The following is a 23,233-nucleotide window of genomic DNA, read 5'->3' on the forward strand; positions in this document are numbered from 1 at the left end:
CTATTTATATACATATATAATCGTAAGAAAATCAATAAGTATGTCTTAATCTCCTTATTGATTTTCTTGTATCTCCTTTCAGTATGCCTATCTTTGTAACGCTCATTTTTCTGTTTTTTAATACTTATATTTTTTTCCTCTAAAAACGTCTATTTCCACATGCAAGGGTTACTGACGGCTTCGCCGAAAGATCGTGACTTATGTTGTGTTCTGGAGGGGCTTGTTGTTGACTAACCTGTAGGACTAGCCCTGGTAGGTAAAGCGTGACTTGGTAAGGCATGTAGTAGAAGGGGGATAAATTTTAATACCTACTTAGTATTAAGATTACACGTAGAAAATTAAACTTAAATTAAATTAAGTAGAAGAAAAAATAAATATTTCACAAATTGAATAGAAACTTTTGAATCAAAAAGGAACAAGAATATTATTTAAATATTTTCAATGTTTTTTAAACATGTTTTGAGACCAGTATTATGCGTAATAAAAATTGAATAGCTCTGGGTTTCTGACACGTCAGACGATGGTGTATTCAAAAGAAAAATTTTTGGGCCCAACTTTCAGCCCCAAATAATAAATATTTACTAATACAATTTCACTTCACTTTGTTTAAACTCATTTCTTTCCTGAATTGCTCAAGTCGAACTGTTTGACAAATATTATAATTACCGGGAATTTATGTTCGGAATTTTGTTACCACGGCTACGCGTTTGTACTCGACTCGTTGAATTGAAATTAAAAAAGTCTTTTTTATGCCAATCGATATAGTCAATTTTATAATCTAACTCAACCATTTTAATTAAACCAGCACGCTTTCGTCCTTATTTTAAACTTGTCAAATTCCTAGCTATCGAGCTGTCATTATAAGCACGATTTTTAATTTTGAAATCCTCGTCATACAATGTGGGACACGGTTTAAAGCATTTGTATCATTAATTAAATAAAAGAAATCAAATATTCTAAGTGTGTACGAATATAATTTTTTTATAATTGCTCCATTGTTTTGTTGCCAAAATGGTTAAAATATTCGCAAAAGCATTTTGATGTCGCAGTGGGCTTAAAACAACATGTTGTTTTCATTTCAAATTAGTTATTTCAAATTAGTCAAATTAGTAAATAATCGCGATCCCCAAATTTTTTATGTTCGTCTTTTCCATAATACTATACAGTACTATAAATATACATACAGTATTGGTACAGCATTCTTTATCATTACACATTGATAATTGATGTTTCTTAATAGAAAAGTTTACAATGATTTTACACTTATCATTATAAATATGTATAAATCAATTTTTGAACTGGACTTGCGAAGACTCAAAATTGACTCAAGAATCAGAGGCACCTTCTCTCATATAACCCACAAAAAAACGTTAATATAATCATACTTTAAAATTGTCACTTTATTGGGATAATAAAGAAGCTTCTTTTATTTAATAAAAGATTCCAAATATTTTTCAGCCCTCTCTTCTTTAATTTAAAAATATACAAGAAAGAAACAACAATGACAAACTGTAATTATTTCTTTTCTTTCAATGTTTATGCACTAAGACATAAAAATACAAGCATAAGAATGTGTTCGTTTTGTTCTTTTTGAATCTTTAGAATTCATTAACTCGTTCAAAGCCTTATGCCTTTTAATAAGCTTTTTCAAAGTCTTGGTTCAACAATTTTACATTTTTTAATTGTTAGCTCAATCACATCTAAATAAAAAAGAAGATTAAATTAAACATTAAAAAGCTAATAAAAGAAAATAAAGAATAAAAATAAATTGTAAACTTATTATAAGGTTTCGAAATAAACATATATTGTATACATACATTTATCATATACTTTTAAACATCTTCCAACAAAGCTGAAAGAAACAAGAATAGCTACTACTATTTCAGTATAAGAGTTCTCTATATATCACAATAAGAAGCTGAAGTTCCTACGTAAAGTATTACATCCCCCATATCCAGGCTTCTCGAATATTACATCCCCAATGTAATATTTAAAATATTGCAAAGCACTAGTATTTGGTATTTAAAATATCTCATCCCCCATGTTTTTTATTTTTTTATTTTGCTGTTTAACAAAATAATCGACATATATATACAAGAAAAAAATAAAAGTATGTCCGTAGAAATAAAGAAGACAGTAAAATCTTGTCAACTAGCACCGTTTTTGTATATACAATAAAAAATAAAAACTGTTCTTTTTTACAATGATCTTTATAAAATAAAGAGTTAAACAGACAGGGGCTCAAAGAAGATGAAAATAACAATACGTCATCGCAATCTTTTTATAGAGCTCTTTTATACATTTTTAATAGAAAATAGATATTAAATTAAAAACTCTAATGGGCATAAAACTGCTGCGCTAATCAGTAAATCAAAAAAAGATCAAATAAAATAAACACTAAAATAATTAAAATTACTTGGTGATCCCTTTAAGCACAATTGATTCTCAAATTTTAAAAATTTCCTTTTTTATTAGAAACTTAAATGAACTTAATGACTTTGCCATACATTTGAATCCTTTTTGATAACTATTCCATATATTTGGTCCTTATATGAGTTACTAATATTTGCTCTTAAATAGTAGTTTTCATTTATGTTTATTTCAAACTTGTTATTAAAGTTTGCAGGAGAGAGATTGTTATTGAATCGATATATAAATATTAAATGCTGATAGATATTTATTTCATAAACATCCATCATTTTCATATCTTTCATTATAGGTTTGGCGTGTTCACGCTTATTTTTAGAGTAAATGATTTTGCTAGCATATTTTTGTAGACTATAAATTTTTTTAAGTTTTGATGGTTGCGTACTCGCCCATGTTATGTTTGCATAGCTGATGAAGCAATGAATTAGTCCAAAATATATTATTTTGAGACTTTGTTTATTGATATATGAGCGAACTCGATGCATCATACCAATTATATTAGTGATTATAGATTGAATATATCTTATTTGAGGAAGCTTGGATAAATTCTCATCAACAAAAATTCCTAAGAATCTAATACTGGCTTGTTTTTTAAATAAGTTATCATTTAAGATATTCGAATTCTTAATAGTTGAATTCATTATCATACACGATAGCGTTATTTGTGGGTTTTAGGTAATTTTTAAATGAATCAGATGTTGGACTTATTTTATTAGCGAGATTAGGACCAATATTTATGAAATATTTGTAAATTCTTCCGAGATTTGTTTTTTACAGAATATGTCAGTGTTGTTAATATTAATTCTTTTTGATAAAGAAGTTGAATTTATTTTTTTCTTCCCACTATCTCATTATTAATGGACCACATTTTCTTATTATCGGATTTGCATTTAATGATTTGATTACTGTAGTATTTATTTTTAGCCTTTTTGATAAGATTTTGGTAAAAATATTTATAATTTTTGTAGGTTATCTACTTTTCAGTGTTTTTATTTTTTTTTTATTTATTATAGAGATTTTGCTTCTTTTTTGAGCATTTAATCCGTGATTTATCCATCCACGGATTGCCAACTGCTTTTGTCTTAATTTGTATGTTCTCTTGAAGACAGGTCTCATTAAAGCAATCTAGGAATATATCTAAAAAATTATTAAAAGCTTCGTTAGTGTCATGACATCTATACACGTCGGACCACGTTTCTTGTTTTAGTCTAATTGATAATTTATTAGTATTACTTGTTTTAAGATTGCGTTTTTTCAAATTTATAACTTTAAGTTCACAATTAGATATGGCTTTTAAATTTCTTACTTTTATGAATATCGGAAAGTGATCGCTAATGTCAGTCATAAATATCCCGGTTTCAAATTTTATTTCCAGGTAATTATTAAATAAAATATTGTCTATTGCCGTTGCCGAGCGTTTTGACACTCGTGTTGGTTTATTAATTGCTGACAAGACATTAAATTTAAGAAGCATGTCAAAAAAGGATTTTGTTTTCGGAGACTTTGAATAAGTTAGAGCATTAAGGTTTATGTCCCCAATATCGTATAAAGTTTTAATTTCTTTCTTTATTTTTTCAATCGTATTTTTGATAAAAGTTTGAAATGAGTTGATTTTGCCACTTGGTGGACAATAAACCCATCCAATTAAAATATTTCGAAATTTTTAATTTACAATTTTAATGAAAAGGCTTTCATTATTATCGTTTGAGAAGCATAGTATGTTTTTTACCTTAAAATCATGCTTTTTTGAGACATAAAGTCCGAACCCTCTACCTTTTTTTCCATTTCCTCTTGTTTGCCTAATAAGTTTAAAAGATTGCAAATTAAAAGTAGAATTTATTTCAGGAGAATTTTCAAAATCATACCAAGTCTCTGAAAGAACTATGACGTCGAACGTATAATTTATAATATTTAAAAATTCTTTTAGTTTCTCAAAATTTTGCTGCATGCTTCTAATGTTTATATGCAAAACTGAAAAAGAACAATCATCATTTATTATTTTAAAATCAAAAGGATCAATATATGGTGTGTCAATTAAGTTCATTTGGATTTCTTGAAAAATATTTATATTTTCTTCACACAGGTTATTTAAAAAGTTACTCTCAAAAGAATTTAAATTTTCAAAATGCGTAGCCACTTTAATGAATAATTAAAAAGATCAAATAAAATATCTATAGATAAAAAACAATAAATTAAATCAAAACTTTAAAAAAATCTTACTCGTTTCTGTGCGTCAAACAACTAGTTGCGCTGCGGTTAATATCTTCACTTACGTGCATCGAATTAACAATTTCTTTGTGGATGTTTTTTTTTTAAATTCGTGAACAATAAGTTTATTGTACACGACTTTAGCGTAATGATCATTTTGTCGATGAAGCTTGGCCTGCTCAAAAAGTTCTTTTCGCATTTTTCGAGTCGTAAAACTATAATCTTTATTTATAAAGATATTGCTCCCTTTTAATTTCATCGCTTTTTCTAAGATTACCTTTTCATCTTCATAATCGCGAGGCTAGAGAAAAATTGTTTAAGCTCGTTCTACTTTAGCTAGTCCCACTCGATGGGCTTGTTCAATCTTAATATCTTTCTCTATTCCAAGTTGTGCGTTAAAAAGTTTCTTTATTTTTTCTTTTGTCGTATCCCCTTTTTCTTCGTTTGTTTCAACTCCCCCATCATTTCGTAAGTTATTTCGCCTGTTTCTACCTTTGTTATCTACGCTCTTTAGTTTTAGTTTGGTATTGTCCGAAGATATTTTTCTCCGCATTTTTCTGACATTTGTTAAATCTTCACAAATCTTATTTATTTTTTCTCCTACTGCTTTAACTTTGTCTTCGCATACGCCACCAACAAAATTCAATCCTGATTTTATATCGTCTAGATCGCGTCGAACATCTTAAAAACTTGTTTGAAAATTATCAAACTTTTGATTCATGCTTGAAAAAGCTTCACGAAAAAAAGATAAAATTGTTTCTTATAGTAGATTTAGCGTTTCCCTCATCCTAACAATGCAAACAAATTCGTCCGATTTAGCCATTAGATAAGTAATACTTCATAAAAATAATATCCACGAAACTTTTATTTTTTATTGCTCTAAAGAAAAACCGGGTAGAATAATGAACCGCGTACAGAAAAGCCTAGAAACAACTTTTAAAACGAAAGTGAAACGACACTAACGCTATTAAATTACAGTATTCATATTAAGACTAGCAGTAGGCAACCCGTAATACTGGTAAGTAAATAAATTATTAACAAAAATTTAATTTTTATTTGTTTTCTCTAATGAAATATAAATTTAATAATACTTTTTTAGTTGTGCTTACTTTTATTTTTTTTGTCTTCATAGTCCAACTATATTGTAAGCTTCATTAAAGATACAGATTACAGTTAAGTTTAATTCGCAACGTTCGACAAAACTGTATATTTAACAAAACTGTAAGGTTTATTAAATATACAGTTATTGATTTATTCCGCAACGTTTGAACATTAAATGCGCAAATCACAACAAAATCGTTTTGTTAAAATATTACTTGAATTACATAGATCATCCAAGTCTTATTTAGTAATTAAAAAAGTAAAAAGAAGTATTAGTAAATGAATTATTAATAACAATTTAATTTTCATTTGTTTTCTCTAACGAATTATAAATTTATTAATGTTTTTCAAGTTCTGCTTACTTTTATTTTTCTTGGCTTCCTAGTTCAACTAAATTGTAAGCTTCATTAAAGATACAGATTACAGTTAAGTTTAATTCGCAAACTTCGAACATTATATGCGCAAATCCAAACAAAATCGTTATGTTAAAATGTGACTTGAATTATGTGCATAGATCATCCAAGTCTTATTTTAAAGTTGCGGAAAATTGTTTAGGTAAAATATCCGGAATATATTTTCCCTTTCCTTTCTCTTAACTTTACTTTTAACTGAGTAGATTCTAATTTTTTTTAAATTGTTCTTTATTTTTCTAAGAGTGATGAGTGAAGCTTAAAAAAATAAATATTCACAAAAATTATTCCTTAACTTGTATGTTAATATAACTAATTAAAATATAACTTGTCAACTTGTATAAAAAGATATTCTTTTAATAAAGATCGCAATTGCTTTTACTCGACATTTTTGAAGTAATTGTTATTCTTTACGTGAATACTAATTTGAGCAAAATCGATAAATGTATTCACATAAAGAATAGCAATTAGTCTAAAAGCGTTGAGTAAAAAGTGTTTAATTTTTATTCACCCAGCATAATGAGCTGAAAAGAATATAAAACAGATGTTAAAACCATATAAAACAGTAGTAAAAAGTATATTTAAACTTGTGTTTATTTTTTTTTTTTAAACAAATTTATTTACATGATATGTAATTAAATGCGTAACAAAAATATATACATATATAAAAAAAAACCTTCATAAAACAAATTTTTCTTAAAAAAAAATTAACATTAAAGGCACTCTTCAAAATCAGTTATATAAGCCGCCATCTACAGGACCGAGGGGCCAAGCATAGCCTATTGTAATGAAAACTATATTAAAATTATTAAGAATAATTATTACCGATAGGGACGATGATTTAACATACAGTATCGGACAAAACGAGTGCAAGCAAATAATACTAATTTAGTGTCTTTATATAAAAGTGCTGCATTTTTTCAATTTAGAGAAATAACTATGTAACTGTTTAGAGACAAAGTTCTTCAAGTTTTATTCATCACAAAGTTCATTATTTGTACACGAAAATTAATAAATTAATCAAAAGTATTAAAAAAAGTTGATTTCCTTCTGAACAAATCAAGTGCAACCCGACAAAATGTTGACCAAGCTGTATTTCGCTATCAATATTTCGAATCCTTTTTTGTCGATCACAGCCTTGCATCTTCGAGGCATAGATTCGATCATGTGATCAATGAAACTTTGTGGAATTGCTGCCCAGGCCTTTTGGATTTGTTTAAACAGTTGATCATTATTACGAACACCTTCACGATTAATTCTGCGGTTGACGATCTCCCACAGGTTCTCGATAGGGTTGAGATCCGGAGATTAAGGCGGCCAATTCATCACTGATAGGTGGTTGTCTTGAAACCACTGCTTGAATACTTTTGCAGTGTGTTTCGGATCGTTGCCTTGCTGAAAAACCCATTTTATTGGCATATTCCATTCAGCATGAGGTAACATAACATCTTTCAGGATATTTTTATACATGAAACGGTCCATTATTCCATCTTTTCGATGTATTGGACCTAGACCGTTAGCAGAAAAACACCCCCATACCATTACATTGCCTCCACCATGCTTCATGGTCTATTGGCAGTAACGTAAATCGAGGCGTTTTCCGGCCCGTCGACGTACACGGCAAATGCTATCGCTTCCAATGATGTTGAACTTCGACTCATCACTGAACAAGACAGTTTGCCATTTCTGCAAATTCCAGTCAATATGAGATGTAGCAAACAGGAGTCTTTTCTTTTGGTTTTTTAGTGAAATCAGCGGTTTCTTTGCAGGGCGTCGAGAAAACAATCCGGCTTCAACAGCACGTCGTCTGATTGTTCGGTCCGATACAGGCAGCTCTAATTGCTTTTGTATCTCGACTGATGATATCCAGGGATCCTTCTTGACGGATCTGACGATCATAGAATCCTCTCTAGAAGTGGTGAAACGCGGTCTTCCACCTTTGTCATCTGCTGCCAACTTCCCCGTAGAACAATATTTGGAACATAGTCTTGATACAGTCCATTTTTTCACGCGATATTTATCACAAATACTTTTTTGTGACATTCCACTTACGTAATCGCCAATAATTTTCTTTCTTAGTTCCAACCCAAGACTGTCGGGAGCCATTTTTGCACTTGAAGTCATAAAAATAATAAAAATAAATAATCACGCTTCTCAAGGCTTACCGTGTTACATTTACCTTGTGATGATACAATAATGCTCTGTGGAACACAACGTCTTGGTTGGATGTGGACTGTATTGATGTAATGAAACATTTGTTGTATTTCACTTCTTGTATTGATGTTCTTCGATAAAACACTTTAATAAAACTCACTTCGATAAACTGTCTTGATAATACTGACTGATTGACTTCCATATACTGACTGAATTACATGTCGATTTACATGTCTCTTATATAGTAAAATGAACCTGTGTAAACCTGTTCTGGAAGATTCTAGATGCTTCTTTTCGATGCTTCTGGAAGCTTCTAGATGCGTCTGGATGCTTCTGAATGTTTCTGGATATTTCTAGATGCTACTGGATGCTTCCAGATGCTTCTTCTGGAAACTTCTGGAAGCTTTTGCATGCTTCTGGAAACTTCTGGAAACTTCTGGATACTTCCTTTAATTATTAAAAAACTTCCGTGACGTTGACACGGACCAGACTTAATAAAATGAAACAAACCAAGAAAGTTGCACTTGTTTTGTCCGCTGCAAAATGGCACTGTGCGCTGTCTGCAAAATTCTGCCAGTGTGCTATCACCTGTCAGCTGATTGCTCATGTCATGGCATGCTATGACATATATATATATATATATGTATATATATATATATATATATATATATATTTATATATATATATTTATATATATATATATATATATATATATATTATAAAATATTATAAAAAATTTTCTCCAACAGAAAAGTCTTGACAATGGAAGCCATAATATACATATAAATTTTTATGCAATGTATAAATGACAAGTATTTAATTTGAACCTAACATCATAATAGTTAACAATTATTTAAGTTTTAGTATTAAAACAAAATGTTGCTAACTTTTCTCAAAAGGCTTTTCTTGAATATCTCTAAAGGACTGGCTAATTATCAACAGTATTATTTTTTTTTTTTTGAAATTTTAATAATTCATAAATGTACAAGTTTTAAGCCAGTAACACAAACATAAGCGGAGTAATACTAATATAAACATATTTTGTATGTTAAAATAAAATTATTTATCTTTATATACCTATTTTTCTTGTTTTGATATACTTCATTAACATTTGAGGTACCTTCTGCACATCTGTATTTTTCTTTTGCTTCAGATTCTGTTTCTAAATTTTAAAAAGAACTTATGATAGTTATTATTGTATCAAAACTTCATTTTCAAATTTCAATAATTATGATTAAATGCTTAAATAAATTTACAAAAAATTATCAAAATTATAACTTCACTATCTTTGAGAATATTATATAAACTAACTGCAGTTGACAAAATTCTTCCTGAAAACCTAAGCCATCCAACATTAAGTTCTTGACATATTGATTTAGCTAAGACTATTTTTTTCATATTTGTCCAGTGAGACCAATAAAAATCTGTTGTGTTTTTAGAGGAAATTATTGATAACACATTTTCACTCATAGCATTTACCAACCAAATTAGTGGTAGGTAATCTGTATTGTTTTCCTCATCGAATGCAACAATTGCATACAACATCTTATTCAGTAATAAAGTACAGTACTGTATTTACACAGAAAATTACCCTGCTATAAAATGTAAAAGAAAATAGAAAATATCCATACTCCGTAATCTCCTTTATATAGGAATAAACTACTACTAAATTTCACTTTTAGTTTTAAAGAAAAACGTTCAATGGTCTTCAAAAACCATTCATGATTCTAAGAGTTTATGCCACAATGAAGTAAGACAATAATGAAAACCCACACGTCAACTTTATAATATTATATGCATTTTCTTGTGGCGTTACTTTTCATAAACGTAAATGTTAATGAATTCTTTAAAGTAATTATTGTTGTAGTTGCATGTAAAACTTTGTAAATTTTTTTAACTTTTTACTAAAGAAAGAAAAAAAGAAAAATTTTTATGTAAAAAATAAAAGTAGTTATAACTTTTTATATAGAGTTTGAGAAAAAATATAAAACGAGAAAACGATTATAACTATAATTTATACGTTATATTGCAAGAACTTTTTTTTTGCACAAGGTAAGTTGCAAATGGCGATAAAAGTCTGATTACATAGATTTTTCCGCAAATTATTTTCACAAGATGGGTCCCAAATGGGAAACCCGTAAAAACTCCAGTTTTTTTAGCCCTTATAACCAGATAGTAAGTAAGCCCAGTTAAAAACTATATGGTACCCGCCAGTCAATGTTCGCTGGGATAACAACATGGAGCCCACGGAAAATACGAAAAGAATATAAAGTCCTGAAGTCCACAATTGAGACTAAAAGACAAAATTAAAGGAGCGAAATATAAAGAAAGAGTTGTGGTCAATCAGCTAAGTGAATTTAATACTTGTTTATGAGAATTTCTTTTAAAGATATACGTTAGGATTTATTTAAAACTAAGTTGTAACTTTTGGATCGTTTGTCGATCGTTAACTACATATTAATATTCATTATTGTTGTTTATGTGATAATTGCATTTTATTGTTGTTTTGAAATATTTATTTCATAATTATTAATTAAGAAATTTATTCAAGATACTGAAGGAACTTAGTGAAGAATATATTAAGAAAATTATTTAAGATGTTATTAAGAAAATTATTTAAGATGTTATTAAGAAAATTATTTAAGATGTTATTAAGAAAATTATTTAAGATATTATTTAAAAAATTATTTAAGATATTATTATTAAGAATTGAGGTTCATAAGATTCATTTATTAAGTATAATTGTACACAAAGTTATTTAAGTCAATATAATAAGTCGAGGTCAAAGGTAGTATTATTATTTATTGTTATTTTTGCTACGAGGATTCAAATTGACTAGACATATTGTTCATACGAGTTTTATTGATTTATTCATTGAGGTCTCAATTTGAAAAGGCCATACAGTTGTATTTAAAGCCATATACTATTTATATATATAATATAGTTCTTTATTTATTTTCCTAATCTTATTATGTCTAATCTTGCTTATAAACGCAGAGGACGAACGGTGGCCGTCAATTCAGTGAGGCCAGTTTTCGAGCAAGCTAACAATCTTATGGTTGGTGGTTTGCACGGAGATTGGTTGAATGAGTTGACGACTCTGAAAAATACAGCCATCGATAAGTATTTGAAAATTACACAGTTTTATTGTGATATATCATCTTTGACTGACGTGGATGAGGAGTTAGAACAAGAAGAAATTACGAGTACAGAGTTTACCATTTTTGATAAGCGATCTATTTTAAGTATAGAAGATTTTATTAATAAAAATAATGTAGATGATATAGTTTCGAGCTTTTTATAAAATTTTTGATTGCGCTCTAAATAAGAATATGGAATGGTCTGATATACAAAAAATGACTTATCTTAGAAATTTAGTTGAAGGTCAGGCTTTATCTGCAATTACAGGATTAACCTTATCTAATGAAAACTATTCAGTAGCTTTAAATATTTAAAAAAATAGATTTTCCAATAAGTAATTATTAATTTCAATTCATATGAAAGAATTTATTGTTTTAGTGAGGAAACATAAAACCGCTAAACAATACGGTCCATGTCAAATTATATTAAATCCTGATCTGAAAGTTACGTGTGATTGTTACCCAGTGGGCACAGTACGTTTTTAAAACGTTCTTTGGACGTTTTTATTAGGTTTCAACCTTATAAGAACGTCTAAAAAACGTTTTAAAAACGTACCGTGCCCACTGGGTACGATCAATTTATACGCAACGCAATTCCAAATTGCGTTGCGTAATAGTGATAACAATTCTAATACGCAACGCAATTTGGAATTGCGTTGCGTAAAAGAATTGTTATCACTAGAAAAAATTAGGGATGTTAGAAATATAAGCGAATTAAGGAAAATGTTTGATACAAAAGAAATACAAATTCGGAGTTTGGAAAATTTATCAATAGATGAAAATATGTATGGATCAATTATTATTATGATCTTATTATGATCAATTATGATCTTATTAGAAAAATTCCCAGAGGAGTTAAATTTAATTATAAATAGAGAATTAAATCAAGCATGGAATATAATTAACGTTTTAGAAATATTAAAAAATGAAATAAGTGCCAGAGAAATTACACGTAGTATTTATAAAAATTTTGAATTATGAAAATCCCATAACTGCGAATACTTTAAACGCTAACGGGGCAGATAATCTGTTTAGTAACAAGTATAACCAGTATTTAAGGTAAAATAATTCCGTAATCAAAATTTTTCTACAAATTTAATTACATGTGTTTATTGTTTAGAAAATTATAAATCTCATTACTGTAACTTAGTGACTGATGTTTTAGCTAGGAAAACTATATTAATTGAAAAAAGATGTTGCTTTCGTTGCCTACGCGAAAGTCACTCGAGTAAAAATTATAGATCAAATTTTCGATGTTTTAAGTGTGACAAGCCTCACCATATATCTATTTGTGATAATTTTAAAGAGAATAATAAATTTGATAATAACTCTATAACAGGACAGTTAACAGCTATTGCTGATGTTTCTTCTGAAATTAATTAACGTGTTTTACTCCAGACAGCCTGGTTAAAAGTCAAAAATAATAAGTCCCGATTTAAATATTATCGTCGTCTCTTTGATAACTGTTCCCAATGAAGTTACACTACGCCTTCATTATGTAAAAAATAAAATTTAAGAGCAATAGATTCTAAAGAAATTAATATCAAAGCTTTCGGAAATAATAATAATTCAAATGAAATTTTAGATGGAGTTAAAGTTTATGATCAAGGTACTGACGGAGTTGATATTGAAATTATAAGTTTTGTAGAAGAAATTTGTTCTCTGTTAAATGGCCAGTATATAGAAACTGCGTGTAAAAATTATAATCATTTAAAGTACTTAAAGTTAGCAGATTATCAAGGAGATAATGAATATTTAGAAGTTGATATTTTAATTGGTGCCGATTACTATTGGTCAATAATTGAAAATATGATAAATAAGAGGGTTTAAAGGCCCAATTGCAATAAAATCTAAGGATACTTAGTCAGTGGTCCTATCACGGTTAAGAATCATAATAAAGTAGATTGATCTGTTCTGTCTTCGCATGTTTTAAAAGTCGAAGCACAATTATATAATGATAAAATGTTTTTGAAAGAAAAGCTTTCAACTATTTGGAATAAAAGCGAAGATAATATTAGTGACAGTCTAGTTGCCGAACATTTTCGCAAAAGCATTAAATTTTAAAATAATAAGTATACTGTAGAATAACCCTTTAAGGAGAATCATCCTTTGTTATGCGATAATTATAGTTTATGTTTAAAGAGATTCAGATTATTAGAGAACAAGTGTTTAAATGATGCATAATTATTTGATTCATATAGTAATATTATAAAAGTACAATTATTAATAGGAACGGTAGAGCAAGTTTTAAGTAATAATTCTAAAGTCGGACTTGTTCATTACTTACCTCATAGGCCAGTTATAAGAGAAGATAAAGTTACAACTAAGATGCGCATGGTATTTGATGCGAGTGCGACAAACTCAGGTCCCTCGCTAAATGACTGTTTATATTCAGGTCCTTCTTTAACAACTCTACTATATGAAGTTTTGATACGTTTTTGTGTAAATAAGATAGCATTTATTGCAGATATTGAAAAGGCCTTTTTGAACATTTCAATATCTGAGAAACATCGCGGTTTCATACAATTTTTGTGGTATGAAAATGTTAATAATTTAGATATAAAAAATTTAAAAAATCATAAAATAGTATCATATAGATTATGTCGTGTCTTATTTGGAGTCACTTTTTCTCCTTTTCTTCTTTCAGCAACTTTAATTAGCCATGCGGAGCGTTATTTAAGTTCTGATCCAATATTTCTATGTCGACTAAATTCTATTCACGTTGACGATTTGAGTTTTTGCTCTGATACTCTAATTGAATATTTTAAGTTTTATGAAAAATGTCGTTCCCGGCTAGGTGAAGCTGGTTTTAATTTAAGAAAATTTGAATCTAATTCGGTCGAGTTAGATAAGTTAATAAATGAAACGAATTTTCTGAGTCAAAATATTACTAAAGTATTAGGTTTAACATGGAACAAGAAATAAGTTTTTTTTTTTTTTCGTTTTTTGAGAATGCCGTCCCTTAGTTTTACAGCAAGTTTTTTCGATCCCTTGGGACCAATAAACCCAGTAATTGTGCGTTTAAAAATTTTATTTCAACAAATTTGTATATCTAAAATAGGATGGGATTGTAAAATTAATAAAGATTTAATAAAAGTATGGCAAGATATTTATAAGGATTTAGGTTCTGTACAGTCGATTTGTGTACCTAAATGTTATTTTTTTTCGAAATTGAGTGCAAGTTGCACGCGATATAAACTTTATGGTTTTAGTGATGCTAGTTTAAAGCCTTTGGGAGTTGTATATATTTAAAATATATTTTTAATGAGAACAAACAGTGTTCCTCTCTTGTTACTTTAAAATCTAGAATAGCCTCGCTAAGTAAATGTACAATACCTCGATTAGAATTAAAAGGCTGCTTACTGCTTGCAACACTTATTTCAAAAGAAGTTGAGGAACTTTCATCAATTATTCATATTTCTAAGATTAAATTATTTTCAGATTCTTATATTTGCTTACATTGGAAATAAATTCTTATAAAATTTATAAAACATTAATTCAAAACCGTCTTGAAAAAAATTAGAGATTTATTTGAATTTTTTTTTTGGGATTATGTCGAAACAGATCGTAATCCTGCGGATATAATACCACGAGGTACTAGTATTGAAAATTTAACTAATAATCAGTTATGGTTTAATGGACCCACATTTCTTTATACTCCAGAGATTTGGCCTTCCTTTGATCAAAATAAGTTAATAAACCCTCCAGACGAAACAAAAATATTACTAATAACTAATGAATTGTTCATAGATTTAAAATTTATTGATATAACTTATTTTGATTCATATTCCCGTTTAATACGGGTAACAGCTTATATTCTAAAATTCGTATCTTGCTTGAAAAATAAGCAAGTACGAAAAGACAATCTTTTACTTTCTCCTTTTGAATTAAAATACGCCAAAATAATTTGGATTAAATTTATCCAACAAAATATATATAGTTCTAAGAACTATAAACAACTAAAAAATGATTTAAGATTTTTCTTTGATAGCGAAGGAATAATAAGATGTATTCTAAAATTCGTATCTTGCTTGAAAAATAAGCAAGTACGAAAAGACAATCTTTTACTTTCTCCAATTGGGCAATTGGGAATGCTCCAATTAGTTACCATATTAAATTTCCAATATTTCTTCCAAAGGAAAGTTGTTTTACTGCATTAATTATTTTACATCTTAATATGAATACTGAAATTTAGTAGTGTTAGTGTCGTTTCACTTTCGTTTTTAATGAAAAAGGCTTTTCTTAAAGCATTTCTTTACTCCGTGCAGTCTTTCAGGCAAGGTCTACAAGCCGATTAGAGCTGATTAATTTTAGTTTTAAGTGGAATTGATGTTGTTTATAGTTAAAATACTAAATTTTGTTTGTTGTTCGTTGTTTTGTTTTTTCTAGCCTGTTTTTTTTTTAGAAGAAGTTAGAACTAAAATGACTGGTAAATAGTTTTTTTTTAGTACAATGTTTCTTTTTTAGTAAAGCGTTTCAGTTTTATCTTCAGTCTTTTTAGAACATTTTAAGCAAGTATTGTTTCATTTTTTAGAGCAGTTAGAAGGAGCTGAAGGCCTTTTTAGTAAGTATATAGTACTTTATTTATAGTTTATATTAGTAACATAGTTGTATTAGTTTAATTATAGTTTATATATTAGTTTATATAGTAGTTTATTTATAGTTTATATTAGTTTTTAAAGTATATAGTAGTTTGTTTATAGTTTATATTATTAAGTTAATTTAGAGTTTATATTAGTTCAAGTCTATTTATAGCTTATATTAGTAAATTTATTTATAGATTATAGATTAGGATTAATGAGAATAAAAAATTTTTTTAGACAGGCAAGCTGACAGCGACTGAAGTAAGTTTTATCATTTAGATTTTATTTGAGTACGAATGTAGCTTTAGCAATTTTATTGAATGTAATTTTATCTCAATTTTTTTTTTTAGACAGACAGACAGAACTCAGTAAGGACTTAGATTTTGTAGATTTAAGAGTTTCTTTTGAATATTCTTTGATATCATTGAATATGTTTAATATATTTTAATAAATTTTCTCATTTAGGTGTGGTATCATCAGCTGGTGTATCAGCAAGTAGTAATGTTTTTTATTTTATTTTATTTTAAAAAGAATCAATAAATATTGTTTATTTAAACATAATCATCAAGATAAAATAGATAAGATAGCTTTTTTATTTAATATTTTTTTATTAAGTCATAACTTCAGTTACAACAGGTAACTTAGTACATTTATTTTGATACTTGAATTACATTTGTTACTTAAATTTTCAAGCAATAAATATTGTCAATTTCAACATTATCGTCGGGATTATATAAATAAGCTTTTTATTCGATAATTTATTTTAGTTACTTCCGGATCAACTTTAAGTAATGGTAACTCATTAATTCATATTTTATTATAGATAAATGTTGATATAAAAATGTAAGTTGGAAATTTTTGTAGATTTAAAAAGTTTGTTACTTTTCTGTTTTTTATTTAATAAAAAAACAAGCAATGAATATCTTTTCACTTAGCTTTGTCGATTGAATTATTTTCTATTGGTAGTTTTTCACTTGGGTAAAAGACTTTCAAAACATTATTAAAGCGTCTTAATTTTTGTAAATAGCTATGAAGTAATAAGTAAGTTTGGTTTTATTATCTTGATTTTCTTTTTCACTTTTTTTTTAAAAATAAATTAAATTAAAGACATTTTTTCTATTTTAGATTTGAAGCAACAGCTCGGTAAGCAAGAATATATTGTATATATAACTAATGATATATATCATTATTTGTTGGTTATATATGAATATATTTAATTGTTAACATATTTAATATATATATATATATATATATATATATATATATATATATATATATATATATATATATATATATATATACTAGCATGAGTTACCCGGCGTTGCCCGGGCCAATATTTAAACTGGCTTACCTGATATCTGTACACAATATTGGGCCCAAATATGGGCCAATAAAATCGGCCTCCCTGACCCCGGGGTCAGGGGGACCCATTTTTTGGCCCCCTTGACCCCAGGGGTCGGGGTACGGGGTCAAAACCCAGCTAAGAACCTTCTCCCCCTCGAGGATACCCCCATGCCAAATTTCATCGAGATCGGTCCGGCGGTTTGTATTTCTATAGAGAACAAACAAACAAACACACACACACACATTGCCCTTTATATATATAGAAGATATATATATATATATATATATATATATATATATATATATATATATATATATATATATATACTATATATATATATATATATATATATATATATATATATATCTATATATATATATATATATATATATATATATATATATATATATATATATATATATATATATATATATGTATGTATGTATGTATGTATGTATGTATTAAAGATTAGGCTAGACTGTTATTGAAAATTAGCCTATTAATATTTTTAATCTTTCATTTTCTTTTTTTTTTAATTCTCCTTCAAAGGCGAGTTGGTAAGTTAGGCATACTGTTCTTAATTTAGTTTGTAATTTAGTTTAAACTATTAATATTTTGATAAAGTCTTTACAACTTTTTTTTATTATTTTTTTTAATTTTTCTTCTGTAAATGTTCTTATGTTATGTACTTATATACATGCACTTATGTAAAAAAATTCAAATGTTCATATATTTGCAAATTTTTTCCATCTAGATGAGTTGTCAAATCTTAAAGGTATAATTTTATTTAAAATGTCTTTTGAAGGTGTTTTTATTTATCTTTTAGCAAGCAAGAAGAATATTTAAGTCTATGTTTTGTTTTTTTTATTAGATAAAACACCAAACGGTACTTATAAGTTCTCAATTGCAATAATATATGCTTGATTATAAGTAGTAAATTTTTTTAATTAAAATTTTGCTCCGTCAGTTAAAATTAAAATTTTAAAATTCAGTTGAAAAAATGTATCAATTTTTATTTTTATTTTTAGAACTTTCGTATGAAGATTATAAAGTCTTTTGGCAAAAGAAGCCCGGACCTTTGACCCATCGGTCATTTCAGAGGTGGATACAGTATGGAAGGTCTGACCACCCATCATTTAGATGGGGTGGCCAATACCCCTCATACAGGGGTCGAAGGTCCGGCGGGATAATTAAAAATTTTCATATCTAGAATTTAAAAAAATGCTATTTGTAGGCATGAAAGATTTTGTGTGTATATATGTTTATATTTATATTTTGTAAATAATTTTTTTTTTTTTTTTTGTGTACAGTGTGTATGTATAAATATATATATATATATATATATATATATATATATATATATATATATATATATATATATATATATATATATATATATATATATATATATATATATATATATATATATATATATATTTATATATTTGCCGGGTTTTAATGTAATTTCATTGGCACGAAAAACAAATAAGCGTGGCGGAGGTGTTCTTAATTATGTTTAAAATAACTTACAATATTTTACCCGGCATGACATGAGCATCACTGATGCTGATAAAGAGGTTTTAACGATTGAAATTTTAACCAATAAATTAAAAAATAAAATTCTAAGTTGCTGTTATCGCCCACTTTCAGGTGAAATTAAAAATTTTAATTCGTTTTTATGTAATGACGTTATTAAAAAAAGTAACCGCGAAAATAAATTTATCTACTTATTGGGCGATCTGAATTAAGATTGTTTTCAATACCACGTCAATAGTAACATTAAAAAGTTTTATAATGGCATTCTCGAAAATGGTGCGATTCCTTTGATTAGCAAACCGACAAGAATTACTCAATCAAGTGTTTCTTTAATTGATAATATTTTAACCACTGATGTTTTTAACGTATCCTTAAAAAAAGGCATAATTAAAAATAATATATCTGATCATTTTCCCGTTTTCTTTTCTATAAATATAGATAATAAATTACTTCCTAATGAAAAACGAGTTTTCAAAAAGTGAATTTTTACAAATAAAAACCTTGAATCTGTTAAAGAACAATTATTTTTAATTGATTGGAACTTTATAAACGCCTCTGATAATACAAACTTAGTTTATAACTCCTTTTTTAAAACTTTCTATGATATTTACGACACTAATTTTCTGAAGTTAATTTAAATCTCAAAGCTAAAAGTATTGAATCGCCTTGGATTACAAAGGGTTTGCGTAAGTCTTCAAAAATTAAACAAAAATTATACATTAATTACTTAAAATGTAAAACAAATGAAAATAAAATTATATATAAAAATTACGCTAAACTTTTTGAAAGCCTCAAAAAAAAACAAAAAAAAAATTATTTAAATTTACTGGATAAATATAAATTAAATTTTAAACGCACTTGGTTTATAATAAGAGAAATTACTGGCAGCGAAAAAAGTACATCTCACTCTTTGCCAAACATGGTTAAATTTAATAATGAATTTTTATATGATAAAAGACAAATTACGGAAGAGTTTAATAAATATTTTGAGTCTGTAGGACCAAATCTTGCAAAAAACATTCCTATAGCAAAAAGTTTAATGAATGATCTATGCTTCCCTCAAAACTTTTACTTGAACTCTTTTGAATTATCTTTTGAAGAGTTTGAAATAGCATTTAAAATGTTGAAGTCTAAGTAGGCCCTGATGGTATTAACGACAACCTTATTATAAGTTCATTTGATGTTTTAAAAGATATACTCTTTAAGATTTTTCAATATCAATTAAACAGGGAATTTTTCCACAAGCTCTAAAATTAGCAAAAGTCATACCAATATTAAAAGATGGTGACGTTGAGAATATAAGTAACTATCGTCCAATTTCACTACTTTCTTTATTCTGTAAAGTTTTAGAAAGAATTTTGTGCAATTTAATTTATAATCATCTTACTATAAACAATTTATTATACAGCAATCAATATGGATTCCAAAAAACCAAATTCCACTTAACATGCCATTTTACATTTGACTCATTTGAAAATTCTCAATTTACTTTAGGTGTTTTCATTGACTTGGCAAAAGCTTTTGATACTATTGAGCACAAAATTCTTTTTAAAAAGTTGGAGTGGTACGGAATTACTGAAAATATATTAATTTGGCTTAAAAGTTACCTAAATAATCGGAAACAATTTGTTTTTGCAGATGATAACGTATCATCTAATTTGTTAAATATTTCATGTGGAGTTCCTCAAGGATCCATATTAGGACCCTCTCCTCTTTCTAATATATATTAATGATCTACCAAAAGCTTCTAACCTAATGAAAATTATGTTTGTTGATGATTCTAACTTATTTCTTTTTCATGAAAACATTTTTACATTTTTTAGCAAGATGAACATTGAACTAGCCAAAATTTCCGAATGGTTTAGATTAAACAAACTATCATTAAATATTGATAAAACGAAATGGATTCTTTTTCATCCTAATGGTAAAAAGCACCAGCTGCCTAGCAACTTACCCTTTCTTTTTATCGATAACATAATTATTAAAAGAGTTCTAGTGACAAGATTTTTAGGTGTATATATCGATGAAAATCTTAATTGGAAAAGCCACATTCCTAACTTGTGCAATAAAACTTTAAAGAGTATAGGCATTTTATGCAAAATAAGAAACTTTCTAGATAAACATACCTTAATTCAGTTATATTATTCGCTAATTCATTGCCATATTAACTATGTAAACATTGCTTGGGGTAGCACTTATAAAAGTAAACTTAAACCTTTCTATCGGCAACAGAAACATGTAGCACGCCTTATAAATTTCAAGGACTTTTTTGCTCACGACAAGCCTCTTTTATATGATATGAAAGCACTCAATATATATGAGTTAGATGTTTTTAATATTCTTTGTTTTATGTATAAATGCATGACCCACATATCCCCCGTTTCTTTTCGTACCTTGTATTTACAAAGAGATAGAAATAAATATATTTTAAGGAACGATAATTTAATTCGACAACCATTTTCTCAAACTAATTTTGGATAATTTTTTATTTCATTTCGCGGACCATTTTTATGGAATAGTATAGTTCTAAATACTTCTAAAGATTTTTCTCAAGAATGTAATTTTGATTCTTTTAAACAAAATCTCAAAAAACTCATTTTTTCAACTGATAATATACTAATCTACTTATCTATATTAGTGTATGTATATACTTAATGTATATTCTTTTTTATTTATTTTTTTGTTTTTTTTTTATTCACACACTAATAAAAATATACATACACTCTAAAAAAAAATCCGTTAAGATATCAACGGAGTAACTCCGTTGACAGTAAATCCGTTAAACTCTGTAAAGTTTACGGATTAAATTGTTACAAAATAAGGGAATAAAACAACGGATTACTCCGTTAATTATAATATAACAGAATAACTTTGTTAAGTTAACGGAGTTCAGGCGTGTAAAAGGAGTTGAAAATATAAATTTCTTTGAACACTTAATATTTATTTAAAGCTTTCAACTTAAAAGTGTATTGGATTTTAATAAGTGAACATTATCATGTGTGTTTTAGGTTAGTTATTTTCATTATTAATGTCATTTCTTCATTAAGTTAAAATTTAAGCTACATTTATTAATTAATTGTATAATTTAACGTTTTATACATTTACAGAATGTCAGTGCTAATCAAAGTATGGTCTTCTGATCGAATTATTAAGAAGTTAGTTGCCATCAACAGTAGTGAAGATTTTGCTGCTAAAGGTGACAATACTATAAAAGCATTTTAAAACAAATATGCAATTTTTAAATGCTTAACTTATTTTGCAGATTTATTAAATATTTTTTACCATTTTCGAAATTTTCATGGCTTATCCACAAGAGGATCTGAATTACGCTGTATGTTTAATAACTGTCCAAGAGTATTCCTTAGCTTTAGTAAGTTAAAAAAGCATTTTGAGCAACATCATTTTGTTGTGCCAGATCAAACTTTAGGCTTCAATAATAATGGAAGTTGCAGTAACAACTCACGAAGTGAGTCACAAGAAGAAGCATTTGACGCACATTTTCCAAGTGACCCACACGAAGATTTTAATAATGTCACAATTGTTAACTCTAGTTCTATAACAAGTGACAGTATTGAAGTATCTGTTATGAAGTTTGTATCAGAAATAACTTCAAAACCAAACATCACTTTAGCTAATTCGCAGCTTATTATGGAAAATATGTCTGGCCTACTAAATGATGTTGCTGTTTATGCTTCAAAGATAATAGAAACTTTAGCAATTAAGTTGAAAGTAGCTCCAACTAATGAATTTGTTTTTGATGCGATAAATGATGTCAATAGTATGTTTAGTATTTTCAATAAAACTGACACTATATATAAAAGAAACAAATGGCTAAAAGAACGTGGGTACTATATTGAGGCAATAGAAATATCACTAGGTATACGTGAAGAGCAACAATACTCTATGATATTGCAATCAATGCATTCTGTTTTAGTAGAGGACAAATGCTATGTTGTGCCTATTGATATCCTACTTGCCAAGATATTAGAACAAGCTTTGTCAAAGATTACTTTCCCACAGTGCACACCAAATTCACTCCCAAATAAAATACAAGATTTTGTTGATACACATACTTTTCATCATCATTCATTCCTTCAACGGCACCAAAAACCATTTTTGCTACACTTTTTTATTGATGCATTTGAAGTAACAAATGTGCTTGGGAGCCATACACGTGAACATAAACTTGAAGCTTTATACATGATGATACGCAATATTGCTCCTGAGTATCAGTCTAAGACAGATAGCATTTTTTTAGTTGGTTTATGGTATGCACTAGATGCACACACAGATAAATACTCATACTATCCAATCCTTCATAGTGTTGTA

At 27.7% G+C, this 23,233-nt stretch overlaps 1 protein-coding gene across 1 annotated transcript; it reads left to right on the forward strand.

The window, feature by feature from the left end:
* Window positions 1–11,632: 11,632 nt before the first annotated feature.
* On the forward strand, window positions 11,633–14,365 carry LOC136091853 (uncharacterized). Its single transcript, XM_065819566.1, has 3 exons — window positions 11,633–11,684; window positions 13,026–13,217; window positions 13,671–14,365. The coding sequence occupies exons 1-3, from the start codon at window positions 11,633–11,635 to the stop codon at window positions 14,363–14,365; spliced, it is 939 nt and encodes a 312-aa protein (XP_065675638.1).
* Window positions 14,366–23,233: the final 8,868 nt, after the last annotated feature.

This window comes from Hydra vulgaris, chromosome 15 (genome assembly GCF_038396675.1).
Source record: "Hydra vulgaris chromosome 15, alternate assembly HydraT2T_AEP".
NCBI lineage: Eukaryota > Metazoa > Cnidaria > Hydrozoa > Anthoathecata > Hydridae > Hydra > Hydra vulgaris.

Bases quoted from the DNA above. Each gene is read 5' to 3' on its own strand.
- LOC136091853 (XM_065819566.1), top strand. From the start codon at position 11,633: ATGGAATGGTCTGATATACAAAAAATGACTTATCTTAGAAATTTAGTT. The intron at 11,685-13,025 runs GTCAGGCTTTAT...ATGAAATTTTAG, and splicing joins TCTTAGAAATTTAGTTGAAG to ATGGAGTTAAAGTTTATGAT. The intron at 13,218-13,670 runs GTGCCGATTACT...AATTATTAATAG, and splicing joins AGAAGTTGATATTTTAATTG to GAACGGTAGAGCAAGTTTTA.